The 13,943-nt window shown below is 35.7% G+C and overlaps 2 protein-coding genes across 11 annotated transcripts in view; both read right to left on the minus strand.

Moving 5' to 3' along the window:
- Positions 1 to 1,028, minus strand: part of LOC121418596 (baculoviral IAP repeat-containing protein 6-like) — a 59,416-nt gene extending 58,388 nt beyond the window's left edge. For all 7 annotated transcript variants that reach the window (XM_041612551.1, XM_041612546.1, XM_041612552.1 and 4 more), the window contains exons 1-2: positions 919 to 1,028; positions 542 to 797 (exon numbers count right to left, since the gene is read on the minus strand). In XM_041612551.1, the coding sequence (XP_041468485.1) occupies positions 542 to 719 (178 nt within the window). In that variant the 5' untranslated portion in view covers positions 720 to 797; positions 919 to 1,028. The remainder of the gene's footprint in view (positions 1 to 541; positions 798 to 918) is intronic.
- A 6,822-nt stretch (positions 1,029 to 7,850) lies between these two features.
- Positions 7,851 to 13,943, minus strand: part of LOC121418597 (transport and Golgi organization protein 1 homolog) — a 42,101-nt gene continuing 36,008 nt past the window's right edge. For all 4 annotated transcript variants that reach the window (XM_041612556.1, XM_041612555.1, XM_041612554.1 and 1 more), the window contains 11 exons: positions 13,611 to 13,840; positions 13,099 to 13,200; positions 12,325 to 12,385; positions 11,988 to 12,023; positions 11,553 to 11,620; positions 10,995 to 11,077; positions 10,630 to 10,657; positions 10,226 to 10,254; positions 9,244 to 9,804; positions 8,622 to 8,722; positions 7,851 to 8,115 (listed from right to left, as the gene is read on the minus strand). In XM_041612556.1, the coding sequence (XP_041468490.1) occupies positions 8,068 to 8,115; positions 8,622 to 8,722; positions 9,244 to 9,804; positions 10,226 to 10,254; positions 10,630 to 10,657; positions 10,995 to 11,077; positions 11,553 to 11,620; positions 11,988 to 12,023; positions 12,325 to 12,385; positions 13,099 to 13,200; positions 13,611 to 13,840 (1,347 nt within the window). In that variant the 3' untranslated portion in view covers positions 7,851 to 8,067. The remainder of the gene's footprint in view (positions 8,116 to 8,621; positions 8,723 to 9,243; positions 9,805 to 10,225; positions 10,255 to 10,629; positions 10,658 to 10,994; positions 11,078 to 11,552; positions 11,621 to 11,987; positions 12,024 to 12,324; positions 12,386 to 13,098; positions 13,201 to 13,610; positions 13,841 to 13,943) is intronic.

Here is a 13,943-nt window from a genome sequence, read left to right on the forward strand (position 1 = left end):
TTCGTTGCGCATCTTCTTTTACTAGAATCGCGCAGATAGCCAGATACACATGTGTGCAGACAAGGGGGACTGCGCAGACTTAGGGGAACATGCCATATCTTTTGATCTTTCAAAGATTATTAGTGAAAATGGCTAACCCGACGTGATATCAATTTTTTTTATTTTTTAGTCTCCAGATTTTAGGGGTGCGGTTAATACACGGCCGTGGCTTATACTCCAAAGAATACGGTATTCAGCGTCCGATCTGTTCAAATATTAAATTGTCATAGCTTTTATCATCTAAAAGTAAAAACAAAGTGCGTAGGCTGTAGCTTCAAGTTTAGGTCCCCATCCCAATCACAATTTAATTAACTTACGACGTCAATCCTCACATTGACCCGAGCCTCATGTACACCTGAATGCACATCTAAAAACTAGACAAGAGTTTCACCCTCCAAACATTAAGACTACCCATCCCAGCGGCTAACCTGACCCGCCTTCTTATCAATTAATAATTTTCATGTCAATTTTGCTTCAGTCATTTTTGTCATTGAATTCTCACCTGATAAAGACGATTTCTTCAGGATAACACCAGAATTGACATCCAAAACTTTGATGCTAGGCTCGGCGGTAACTGCCAGGACAGTATTCAGCCTTGGGTGATAAGCAATCCCAACCGTCTGCTCACCAACAGAAAGGCTTCCATCTTCCTCAACACTCCATCCCACAGCTGCAGCCATTGCAGCGCGTGACGTCACGCATGTGTAGTGTGCGGTGTCTGTCTGGTGCAACTTCGATTGCTACAAAATGCTAGCTATCTGGGGAAAACATAAAATTTTATATTCAAATCAAGGAATTCATGCCTGCAAACAAAAGAAAATATGATAGAATTTAAATCACAGATCCGAAGACAATACTTAGCGTCTCGATAATATTTACTTTTCCTTCAAAAAGCTTCAAAACATGCAGAAAGTGTAACCATTATCGTTCCCGAATTACGATGAACGTCCAGAATTACTGTAAATTTTAGAACTCAAGAGGGCGTTTAGTCTCTTATCTCGTGCGCCGCCTGCATCATCTCGCTCTTCGAACTTGGAAGACTTGCAGAAAAAGGCGTGGCACTTATAAACAGTTGTGCAACATGAAATATTAGCAAGCTAATTCAACTTGTAACAGCTAAGAATACAAAAACTTTTTTAACCCAAAGTTTTATTAAAGTTGATTTATGATCATCGCGGGTAATACACATTGTTTGCGGTCATTTCCTCATTGCTCAGTCATAGGGCTAGGGGGTTTTCCCCGCATTGCCAGTACGTAATAATTCTCTCCTTTTTTTATATAAACCGTTATCTTTCAAAAAAGGAACAATGAAAGACGTCAAAAACCCTTAATTACTGACTTACACAACAACTATTGCATCATTACTTAAATCATCAATATCATCACGTTTAGAGGCCAAATGAGGGAGGGGAGAGAGAGAGAGGGGGGGGGGATAAGGACTTCCAAAATATAAGAGAAAATTGTGATGGGATAGACATTTTGGTTACCAAAAGCTAAGAATGACCAGATATGGTCTTACAATTGCAAAAAGGGCAAAAGTTTACAAAATGTAAATTAGGGGGGGGGGCATGGGGGTGGACACAAAAACATGAAACGATAAATTTATCGGAATTATATGAAGATTTTACATGAGTGGAAAGTGAGTGTTGGCCGGAATTCTGCGTGTCTTTTTCATTCATTTGAGCGCCGTTTAATTTGTGGTATATTGGACAGAGGCTTTATATGATTACCCACAAAATTTGTAGGATGTCCATTATCAACACAACGGTACACACTAAAATAATTGGCACCAAGACGCCTAACTATTGAAACCCTGAAGCCTTGGAGGTTGCAATTAATTAAGAGAAAATTAACTTTTGAGTGCACCGAAACTGGACCCAGTGGACAATCCGTAGTCTGGAGTCTCTTACGAAAATAATAGGATCTACAAACTGTTCCCGTCTCGATCCTGCCCCATCTCATATCCCCAGACCTCTCTCTGACCCCCCCCCCATCTTTATGTTATCTGCCGTGATTGGCGGGGGTTGTGACAATCTCTTTACACATTTAAAATGCTTGTCTAGATACCAGGGAGCTTTTAATTGAGTGAGAAAATATGAAGAAACTAGTAAACATTACGGGACATTGATCTAACCTGGCAACTACATTTTTCTATACATCCCCCGGGCCCGGCCCCAAAAAGCTAGGGAGGGAAAATGATGTGCATATGTCTTAATCCATCTATTGACCACTTCCCCCTACAGTGGCGTACCTAGGATTTTTCACAGGGGGGGCAAATTCGTCCGCCACAAAATTTGACAAGCAAAAAAAAGGTCTTCAACCACAAATAAAGGATTTCGTACCAGAAAAATAATTGAAAAGCAAAAAAAAGAGGCCAAAAAGGTCTTTAAGCTTAAAGGAGGGGGCCAGGGATCAGTTTTGACTCGTCAGGGGGGGGGCAGGTATACATCCCTGCATGCATGGGCGGTGTCAGGAGGGCAGTCTACCCCCTCTGCCCCCCCCCTAGGTACGCTAGTGCCCCCTCTTTATCCCTATCTCTTTATCTCAACCAAACTTTGATTTAAATGCATAGAGAAACATCAAACAAGCATAATGCAGATCAAAATTGTGTTAAAAAGACCCCCCCCCAAAAAAAAAATGACAATCAAGTTTAGTTTCACAAAACAGATATATGTTCATCCTTATCAGAATGCAAATGAGGGAATGCCACCCACTCACCTTTTCTTTTGTATATTTAATAAATAGAAAAGTCTAATACTCTTCTTAATCGAAACAAGGTTTCTTTCCTTCTTGAACATGTGGAATATTCCAATTTAAAAAAAAAAAAATGTGATTCCATGGAGAGCTTCCTTATAGTCAAATCTGCAAAATATCAGATCTTTCTTGTGTATTACAAGTATTACATATGATTTTACTAATTTTTTTTTTACATTATGCTTGTTAATTATTCTTTATTTATTGAAATAAACTTTGTTGGGGTGCACTTGACCATCCTTTGTGCATTGATATATTTAAAAGTAATTGATTAATCATCATACTGTCATGGTGGATTTTTAATTTAGAAAGGTACATATGGTTTGCAATTACAAGCTGATGATAGGGGGAAAGTTTTGACATTTTCTTGATCTTTGCATATGAATCTCGGGGATGTGGTTTGGATCTTGTCAAATTCATTTATTAAAACAATTTTGTGAGCTTGAATTCAAGATCTGGTTTCAATTTAAAAATCTAATTTTATCTCATTATAGGTGTAGGAAGCTGGGGCCAATTTCACAGTTACTAGTACGGTAAAATTGTCATTGTGAATTACCATGGAAACAAGGCTCAGCAGCCAATCGCAATCAAGGTTTCCATGGTAGTTACAATAATGACAAAGTTACCATCATTGTATCTCCTTATGAAACTGACCCCTGGAGCATGGTGGGGAGGGCACATCTATAGATGGCCTCTTAAAATGTCAAAATTGGGTTCAATTCTTCATGAAAAATATACAAAATAATTGTAATCATTATCTACTGTGACGTGGGGGATGTCCCTTTTAAATCATCAAATTAATATTTTAAAGGTCAATTCCACCTCAGAAATATGTTGATTTGAATCAATAGAGAAAAATCAGACAAGCACAATGCTGAAAATTTCATCAAAATTGGATGTAAAATAAGAAATCATCAAAATCGGATGTAAAATAAGAAAAATATGGCATTTCAAAGTTACGCTCATTTTTAACAAAATAGTTATATGAACGAGCCATTTACATCCAAATGAGAGTCAATGATGTCACTCACTCAGTTATTTCTTGTTTTTTATTGTTTGAATTATACAATATTTCAATTTTTATAAAATTTGACGATCAGGACCTCCTTGCCTGAACCACAAAATGTTAAGATAATGGAATTCCACATGTTCAGAGAGGAATGAAACTTCATGTCACATGACAATGACGAGAAAATCAAAATATTTCATATTTAATATAATAAAATACAAAAGAAGTCGTGAGTGATGTCATCAGTTCTCTCATTTGCATACCAATCAAGATGTGCATATAACTGTTTTGTCAATTGAATTTTTTAAATGTCATAACTTTCTTATTTTACATCCGATTTTGATGAAATTTTCAGTGCTATGCTTGTTGAATTTTTCTCTTTTATTCAAATCAAGTTTCGTTGGGGTGGACTTTCCTTTAACAAAATACAGAATAGTTTGAAATAGTTTTCCTCATTGCAAACTGACCAGGATACAACTTTTGAAAAAATCACCAACTCTCTAAAAGGCCAAGATTTTTTTTTTTTTTAATCCAGTTTGCAAAACAATGAGATAATTTTTTTCAAACTTATATTTTTGTTCAAACTAAATTATTTGTCAGGGTGGACTAGTCACAAATGGGTAAGTAAAAATGCTGCATGACCAACTCACGACAGGTCCTGTAAGGCTACTAAGGTTCAATGGAATTAAAAAAAAATGCTGTAAATTGCCAACTGAAATTCAAATGGTGGTGAGGGGGGGGGGGGTAGGTCACATTGCTCAATCAACAGTCTCTGACTTTGGGATGTATATTCATGGTAAATTAATTGTTGATTGGCCCTCGTCCGCTTCATCTAGTTTCCATTTGATCTCATCCTACTTCATCTACAACCAGCAGTTCATCTACTAACCATTTGGTCTAATTGCTATTTAGCTCATTTACCTCAATGTCTGATTTCCAGTTGGGCTATACCCATTTTGGCTAATATCCACTTGGTCTAACACCACTTAATCTACATGGATAGATAAACTGGCTATAAACCAAATTTCATCAGAAAAATCAATAAATAAGTAGCCGAACTTGAAATGAGACCAGGGCCTCGTTTCATAAAGGATTTGCAATTGCTGTAATGTTGCCATAATGGCAACTACCATGGCAACAGGGCTCAGCAGCCAATCAAAATCAAGGTTTCCATTGTAGTTGCCATAATGGCAAAGTTACAACAGTTGTAAAGGTCCTTTATTAAACGGGCCCTAGGTGGTACTGGGAATGAGAAATAGACTACATGGGAATCAGACTAGGCTAGTACAAGATCAAGTGTATATCAAATGGCAATTAGACCAAATTGATAACAAACCAACTAAACATAAACCATGTTCATTATACACAATAAATTTCCATCTCAAACAATGACCAGTAAAACAATATCTGAAGTCTTATTTTGAGATTTCATCTCTTTAATTCAATATTTCAACATGTCCAGGGAAGTTTTGACTGATAGCTTTATCAATACCATGCTCTGGAAATTTACACAAATAAGAAAGAAACATGAAGATGAAAGAGATAGAAACATCAAAATTGTGCTCATCCATTTCTCTATTACGCTGCAAACAATTTCTATTATTACCTTTTGAGCACCAAACGTTTAAGAACTAAATTCAATAGTTCTAGATAACCAAAATGTTAGCACTTGAGATTAGCCTCAAGTGAATACACAAGTATTGTTGAGCAGGAAAGCACGACAGGAAAATATATATTTGGCACTTAATGGATAAGTAGTTTCATTTCAAATAAGAAATCAAATAGAGTGATAGAGGTTGCTGTTTTGTTCTATAAACTGTAGTCTGATAGAATAACCCATTGCTTCATCACAATTCTAGTAGCCTTTTGTCCAATACTCCCTCTGTATAATGTAAAGGGTCTGAAGTGTAAAGACTATACTTCTGAGCACAGCAAGGTGGCCTTTTGCATCTCATTTCTTATCCACTACCAATATGGTAGAACACAATTAGGAGCCGTTTTTCATGACAGCTCAACCCATAGACATTAACAATGAACATCGTTGTGGAGGGGTTAGAGATGATCATTTTGAGTGGTCGATTGTCGTAATTATGGGCCCCAGGACAGAGCAATGAATATTCAGGTATTCACTCAACTGGCAATGTATATACAAACGGCTCACTCAATTGTTTGTAGTCTTAATCACTAGGCCATTGTTTTGTAAATTGTCGCTTAATGGCCAAAAAATGTCTCATCAAAAGGCTACCATTCTACAAGTGTCTCAATACAAGCCTGCAATCTATATTAACTTTCATTCCTGGCTGAATAACTACTTGAATTTCTTCCAAAAATACTCAGTGAAAACACATTTTCACAAAGAAAATGTCAAATGATACGAAATAATGCTTCCAACTTCGGATCAATCTATCTTCATTGCACTTTCAAAATGATAGTAACTCAAAAAACAAGGACTATATTCTTTAACTAGCATAAGCATTGTGCATGCACAAATGCATTTTAAAATATCTTACAGGGAAAATTACAATATCATAATTAGACGAGAATGACATAATGAATCTTAATGAATAACTAGTCTCAAGAAATTTGAAAAAGAATCCTTTTACCTCAAGACCATACTGGCAATCAAAAATAAAGATACACTAGCTTACTGTTAACAAGGATAAGGCTCACTTTCAAATGAGCCTAAAACGTTGAATTTAACATACTGGGTGAGTTCAAATGCAGTGTTGTAATTTGGTGTTAGGAGTGACAACAGAATGAAGTATTTTTGTGGAACATTGTCTGCTGAAAACAATATCACAGTTAATGAAAATTTATATGTAATTTCACCATTTACCAAAACCCTGGGAATTAAAAGAAATGATTTCAAATTTAGTGTTCATGTTCGTATTCCAAATCTCCAGAATACATATATAATGAACACATAATGAAATAATTTTTACAGTTAAAAATGACTGCAAATTTTTGCAAATTAATACATTTTAGACAATAATAATATATTCCATTTGATTTTTCATGGCAATTTCAGGTTTTACAGTCTTTATATGACATTTGAGTTCCATTTCTCACTTATTTTATATTCATTTTATTGCGTAAAATTTCCAGATAATTGCAAAAATGTGCTGAGCCATTGGTAATGGCATCAAATGACTGTCAAATGTTGAAGCTAAGCTTTCAACATTCCTTCATGCTTTTAACACTAACATCAACAGAGTACTTGAATTCACTCAATATTACGAACTGTCAAATATGAAAGTGGTCACAAAAGATATAATGCAACCAAAATTATCTAGATATTTTAGCACAACAGTAAATGCATCTATTGTTGTAACTCACATTTCAATTATCTAAATAAATTATCTGCATTACAATTATTATGAAAATATCAAACTTTCATTTTCCCAACTGAAATTCTTCCTCATAAACACTCAGCAATGTTTCACAAAGACAAAAAGTCGCACTTGAAATTAACTGTGGTATATAACCCATATGTGCACGTAGGCACTTAAGCATGACTTATAGTCAGGCTTCACTCTATGTGAAACACCCACCAGAATTTATAAATAGCAACATACTACAAAACTTGTCTATAGTGACCACCCAAGCGAAGTACAAAATGTGGCCTTCATAGACGGGTGGCTGCTATAGACAGGTTCTTATACACACAATCTGCCTCCATCGGAATCGGTTTTAGCGGTTACTATACGCAGGTGGCTGCTTTAGAGAGGTGACCACTAACACAGGTTTGATTGTACTGTTAAAGGGAGGTCCAGGTTTGAAATATATATCTCAATGAATAGAGTAAAATTCACATGGCAAAATGCTGAAAATTTCATCAAAATCGGATAAACAATAACAAAGTTACTGAATTTTAAAGGATTTGCATTATTCCAGTGAAACAGTTCTAGGCATGTCTTTATGAATATTGATAAACTTTAAAATTCAATAACTTTGTTATTTGTTATCAGATTTTGATGAAACTGTCAGCATTTTACTCTAATTATTTAGATATAAATATTTTCAGCCTGGACCATCCCTTTAAGTAAGCAAGCCTTGAATGTGTGAAACAGAATGTATGAGTGGAAACCATGTTTTAAATGTAACAATATCAATCTTAACCAAGGTTCTTCCTTCCTCCATAAATAGAAGTCTTCACTGCTACTCTTCCACTAATATCAGCAGTGGCTCTATCTTTTATACTGATATCAAACTGTTGAAGATGGAAGCTGCTTGTGTGGGTGTGTCACTCTAAACAGCTCTGTCTCTCATGCCTGCATATTGGAAGGCTGTCTAGGAGGTGGACCTCGAGGCCCCTGAAAAAGAACCCCAAAAAATAAGTTTGATACTTTAAAGTGACCTCTTGACACTCATAGTGAAGTACATATTTCAAAAAAAAAGTTTGAATTTTATCAAGTAGGGAGTAAGTGTGTTGGTGTAGTTCAGCCCCACCCACCAAAAAACAATGATGAATCAATCATTGAAGACAGGAATGCATGAATTATATACAAATTTAAAAAAAATGAAAAATATAAAAACAAATATACAAACAAATAGTTTACTGATTCAGTAAACAAATAGTTTACTGAATCTACAATAAAAATACTGTAAAATGCATAAAATAACTAGCAACAGATATTTATTCAACCATGCAAGGAAAGCTAAATAGAGACCCACATTACATGGGATGATGACTGTGCCAGGTTTTACCAAAACATCCTCAAACTTTCAGAGGCAACAAAGTTCTGCTAACTTTCTCCATTTATAATGACAATCAGGCACAGCTCCACTAATATCTCAACATTAAGGGATTAGTTCTTACCCGTTGGCCATCGGGTGTTACCATTGGTGATGATGTTCTAGGACCACCCATTGGTCCATCAGGTGGACCCCCAGGTCCTGTTCTACTGCCAGGTCTCATAGCTGCAATAGAAACCAAAGAATACAAAATTAATGATGACAAATAAGACATAAATTTTAGGTAACTTTTCCTAAGTCAAATCTATTAGGACCACAGAAATCTGTTTCAATTGTAATTCACGTTTGACAATAATCTGATCTAAAAATTTGCTTCTACTTAGCGAACCGACATACAGAGGCCTGACTTATGCAAGTTTACATTTTTTACAAGTTTGGACATGATTAAAAGGTTAACTTTAACAACTATAATATCAGATGGCAAACCCTCCTCGCAAAAACAATAGCTGACATTTCAATTACCGAGACATCATTCCTCGCTACATTTATTTTCACGTAGGAATATACTTCACACATTTATTTTCTCACAAGGAATATGTTTCACAGAAACACACATTCACATAAAAGATGGTGATGGACAGAAAATACTTTTAATCATTAAACAATAATAATGGGAAAGAGAGATAAGGAGAGAGAGAATCATTCCCAACTAATGAATTATATTATCAATCTTTTTTGTTACTTACCAGGGGGAGGGCCTCTTCTATCAAAAGGTGGTGGACCGTCCCTTGGGAATGGTCCAGGACCAAGCATGGGGTCCATTCCATGGGGTGGTGGAGGTCCAAACATGGGATCAAAGTCAGGACCCATCGACATTGGTGGAGGAGGGCCATGAGGATCAAACTCGCCCCTCCCAGGGGGAGGGAATCTCATAGGGGGGCCAAAGTCTCCCGGTGGGGGTCCATGGGGGCCAAAATCCATATCATCAGGATGGGGTCCAAACTCTGGAGAGAAACCACCATGGGGAGGGGGTCCATGAGGCGGAGGTGGACCGTAGGGATCGTCGTAAGGTCCCGGGCCGGGTGGACCAAAGTCCGGGTGGTGTGGCAAGACTTCTCTGTAAGGGGAGGGGCCCATATCACGGTGCATTGGGGGTGGGAGGTAGTCATCAGGGTGGGGTGGTGGCATGTCCCGATCCATCATGGGCGGGGACATCCTGGGCCTGGACCCTGGTGAACCTCTATGGCGAGGGTCAATCAATGGCGGCGACGGTGCGTCTGCTTCTATTATGCTGTTCCTGCTTGGACCTGTGAATAAGTTGATCATCAAATAAACTTAAATATATATTTTTGCAAAGAAATCATATCAAATTAATGGTGTTTAAATAAATACACTTGATCTTACAGCAAATGAATGCAAAATCAATAATTTCCTTGATTTTTCTTTCTTAGACACATGGCCATTGTAACAGCGCATGGTAGCAGTCATTTCTTCTATATACAGATTCAATACACACCCAATTCTTAGATGCTCGGATGCAAACCCAGCAACAGTTCTTAAATACAATTAAAATAAAATATATCAACTACTATTTCTTGTCATTTGTTACAGTCAGAGTTTACTGTACAAAAGCTAAAAACAGAATTCATATTCCATCCCCCAAAATATTGAATTCAAAGTGTTTAACAAGATCCACTGATATAGATGATAAAGGGAATAGATACACACCTCTCCTAGACATTTTGCTGCCTCGGTCACTGTGTTGTAAAGGAAGAAGCAGATTAAAGTTTAAGTGCAAGAAAATAATTATTTTCTGACCATAAAAAGTGTTATTAGAATATGCAAGTCTTTTACAACAAAATATTTGATATGAGAAATGCATACTGTACATAATTTGAATTGGAAAACATATCAAACAAAAAAATGACACCAGCTTGGGTTGTTAAATAGATGATCAATCTTAGAATTTTATCCAGTGAAAATATTACTTCACTCATAAACTTAGCATATGCTAGTGCATGCAAAACACCAAGATCTCTAGTCAGTGGAGGGGGGATAAGTGTAAACAGTCGTTATTTATTATTTCTATTTTTAATGTGATCGTTCTTATCATACATAGTATAGATACTCACCCTGGTCCATATGATGGAGATACTACTCCTGTTTGGAAAATAATAAAAATAACCAAATATAGCATGTTACAATCCTCTCTCTTTAATCAAATAAAGGGCATTAACTACATGATGTCCAAATCTACTATGACACAACAAGTTCATGTAAATTGAAATTACAAGGTAATATTGTATTCCTTCATTCAGTTGAATACTTTAGTGCAGATCACAGCAGTTAACGGGCAGTCTCGGTGCGTAAGCAAATTCATAGCACTTCATTATCTAATGTTTCACTTCACAAAATTTGTCATCTTTCAATGAATTTGCTTAGATTGCCGTGCTGGTTTTCATGACATGATATTTCTGTTTATGATGAAGGTACTCACTCATTGGTGAAGGTGCTGCAGCCTGAGGTTTGACAAGCGGAGCATTCTCAGATGTAGCTCGCCTTCCTTCTAGTTCTGTTAATCTAAGATATTTAATAAATAATACATACTCCATGATCAGAATTTTTTTAAATGTAACAAATCATATAAAAAAAGGATTGGCGTATTCATAGCAAAAAAGAGGAACAAATACTCTAAAAAAGGGAACAGTTAAATGTCTGCATACCCCACCACACAAAAACATAAATGAGCTGATTTTTTAATTTTTTTTATCTTAATGGGAAAAACGGAATATTCCTCTTTTTGGTTAATAAAACGGGCAACTCCTTGAAAAAAGGAGAAGTTGGCAGGCCTGCATTTATGATTAGACTTATCTTAATGTACGCTTTGAAATAAGTGTCCATCATATATACAGAAAATCTGCATAGTCAATGGTTTTGTACCATGGTACAACTGAAACCTCTTTTGAGAATATGGGCCAATCAGTGCTGTATCCATCATAAAAATTCACAAAAAGAAAATGACCTGAGAGGATGAAATGGAAAGATCTATCCTCACCTGTGTCTTAACGAAGCAGCTTCTCTCTTTGCTTCCTGGAGCTCTCTTTCTGCCGTTCTTGAAGACAACTGGTATGTCATGGAGGAAATGAGAGCAATAAAATTTAAAAAGAATATTCCATTTTTCCTTTACTCATAATTCATCTACTAACACCAAAAAATTGACTGTTCTTAAAAACAGGGGTGGATCCAGGATTTTCCAAAGGAACGGGGGGAGGGGGGGGGAGCAAAAAAAAAGGGTCCTCACTTTCCTTTTCGTATGCATGACACATACCTGGGTCTGCCACTGCTTACAAAAAATATTCCTGATTCATTCTAAAACAGTTTACACTTATAGGTAAGAAAGAAATTTAAGTATATTAATTCAAATATCGGAAATGTGGGGGAATTATGAATAAAAGGAAAAAAAGAAATTTGGTTGGATTTCTTCACTTACCCAGTGTTCATGTGTCTTCTTTTCATGTGCAGCAATCTGGAAAGACAAAATAAAGACTGAAACATGAAACATTACTGATATATCACATCAAGCAATATACAGTTTACTGCATACTTTTATTTCTAAAATCGAAACATCTTGCCTTCAATTTTCTTGTTTGATGGTATTCCACAAATATGAACTTCACTCTCACATCTTACAAACATCTGCATTGTGGGATTCAACAAAATCAATGATAAAATGATTGTAGATCACAATATTCCAAAGTGGAACAAATTATAAGATAACCATCCACACATGTAACCTAATCCCGTAACTGAACTTCCACAAACCTTACCTGAGTTTTATAGTTTCTTTCAGATTTCTCCAATTCTGATTTCAGATCTGCAATTTGTTGTCTGAGAAAAAAGCAAAGAAAAGAATGATGAAATTTGTAAAATAATCCATATATGTTTTCATACCTGAAAACATGTTTTCATTGAATGAACTGCCTCAATTATAAAACACACAAACATATAAAACAAAGCAAATACTTTCATTCACATTTGTTTGCAGCAGTCATTTAAGGAGGGCTTGAATCATTACAAATATTAATGTTTGGTCTCATGCCTGGATTAGAAATTGGATCTTGGATAATGTGTTTATGTATTATGTTATTATGAATCTGTCTGATTGCTTTTCAATTGTTCAATTGAAAGTTGTAATGCTCCAATATCATCACAGTTTGAGTAATTCATGACATGAACAAATAATGTAAATGCCTAGTAATAAAGATTGTAGTATTTATTGGAAATTTGATCAGAGAGCCATTTTGCTCTATTCAGTGACTTATTGTTAAACTTATAATAACAATGAGTACGGTCCCTTGGGCACTACGCATTGTGGAGGTGAGCGCATTATAAATTACCATTATTGGCGATTCCATATATGTACAACCTTTTCCCTATAGTGAGGCTTCCTGAAATGATCTGATTCTGTCTTTTTGTTCATATGGAAGTTGTATTGCTCTAAAATCATCGCAGCTTGAGTAATTCATGATATGAACAAATTATGGAAATGCCTAGTGATAAAAATTATAATATTTATTGGCGTTATGATCAGAGAAATTTACCTGTAATTATTCAAATCTACTTCAGCATTTATTGCCTTTTCACTAAGTGATGTGAGCTGCTCTTCACTTTGTAGTTTCAGAGCTTCCTCTCTTCCAAGTTTCCTATGAAGAAAAAATGAAAGAGAAATGTAAAGTCACAGTGAAATAACCTAAAGAAACGATTATCCTGGTACAAAAGATAGAAACAATTTGAATTTGGAAATGATGACACATATTTGGCATAAACACACTACTAGTTTATTATTGAGTCATTATTCATCTTTCTAAAATATCATATAAGATGAAAGCAAAATTGCATAAGCATAAATATATAAATTTGCAGTAACATGTGATGTCAGTCCCCTTAAAAAATGCTTATAATGGATAGAATTGCATGTATTTCTATGTAAATCCTCATTTGTCATATTTTCAATTTTATACATCATTCACTCAAGTTTATAAATCTCAATCAGATTCAAAATTTATTAAGATTGTAATGAATTCTAAGAAAGAGTAAAAGAAATATTTCTTACCTTTGTAGTTCGACTTCCTTTCCCTTGAAGTATTCCTGGAGCACCTCCATCTTCGTCTTAGTTTCTCCTAGGTTACTCTGAGCCTTGGAATGTTCCATACGCAATGCATCGATCTCGTGATGTAGCGCTCCTACCTTAGATTCAAGATCCCGGCCACACTTCACCTCATCATCTAATTTCTGTTGTAACTCATCACGCTCCTTCTGAATCAGAGATAGCTTAGCATTCACCTATTACAAAGGAATTAATAATAAGTCAGTGAGGGCATTGGTAATAATAACTATGCACACAGTGTACCATTGGAAGTCGAGAGTGTTTGGACTGTTTCAATGG

Source organism: Lytechinus variegatus, chromosome 7, assembly GCF_018143015.1.
Source record: "Lytechinus variegatus isolate NC3 chromosome 7, Lvar_3.0, whole genome shotgun sequence".
In the NCBI taxonomy this organism is placed as follows: domain Eukaryota; kingdom Metazoa; phylum Echinodermata; class Echinoidea; order Temnopleuroida; family Toxopneustidae; genus Lytechinus; species Lytechinus variegatus.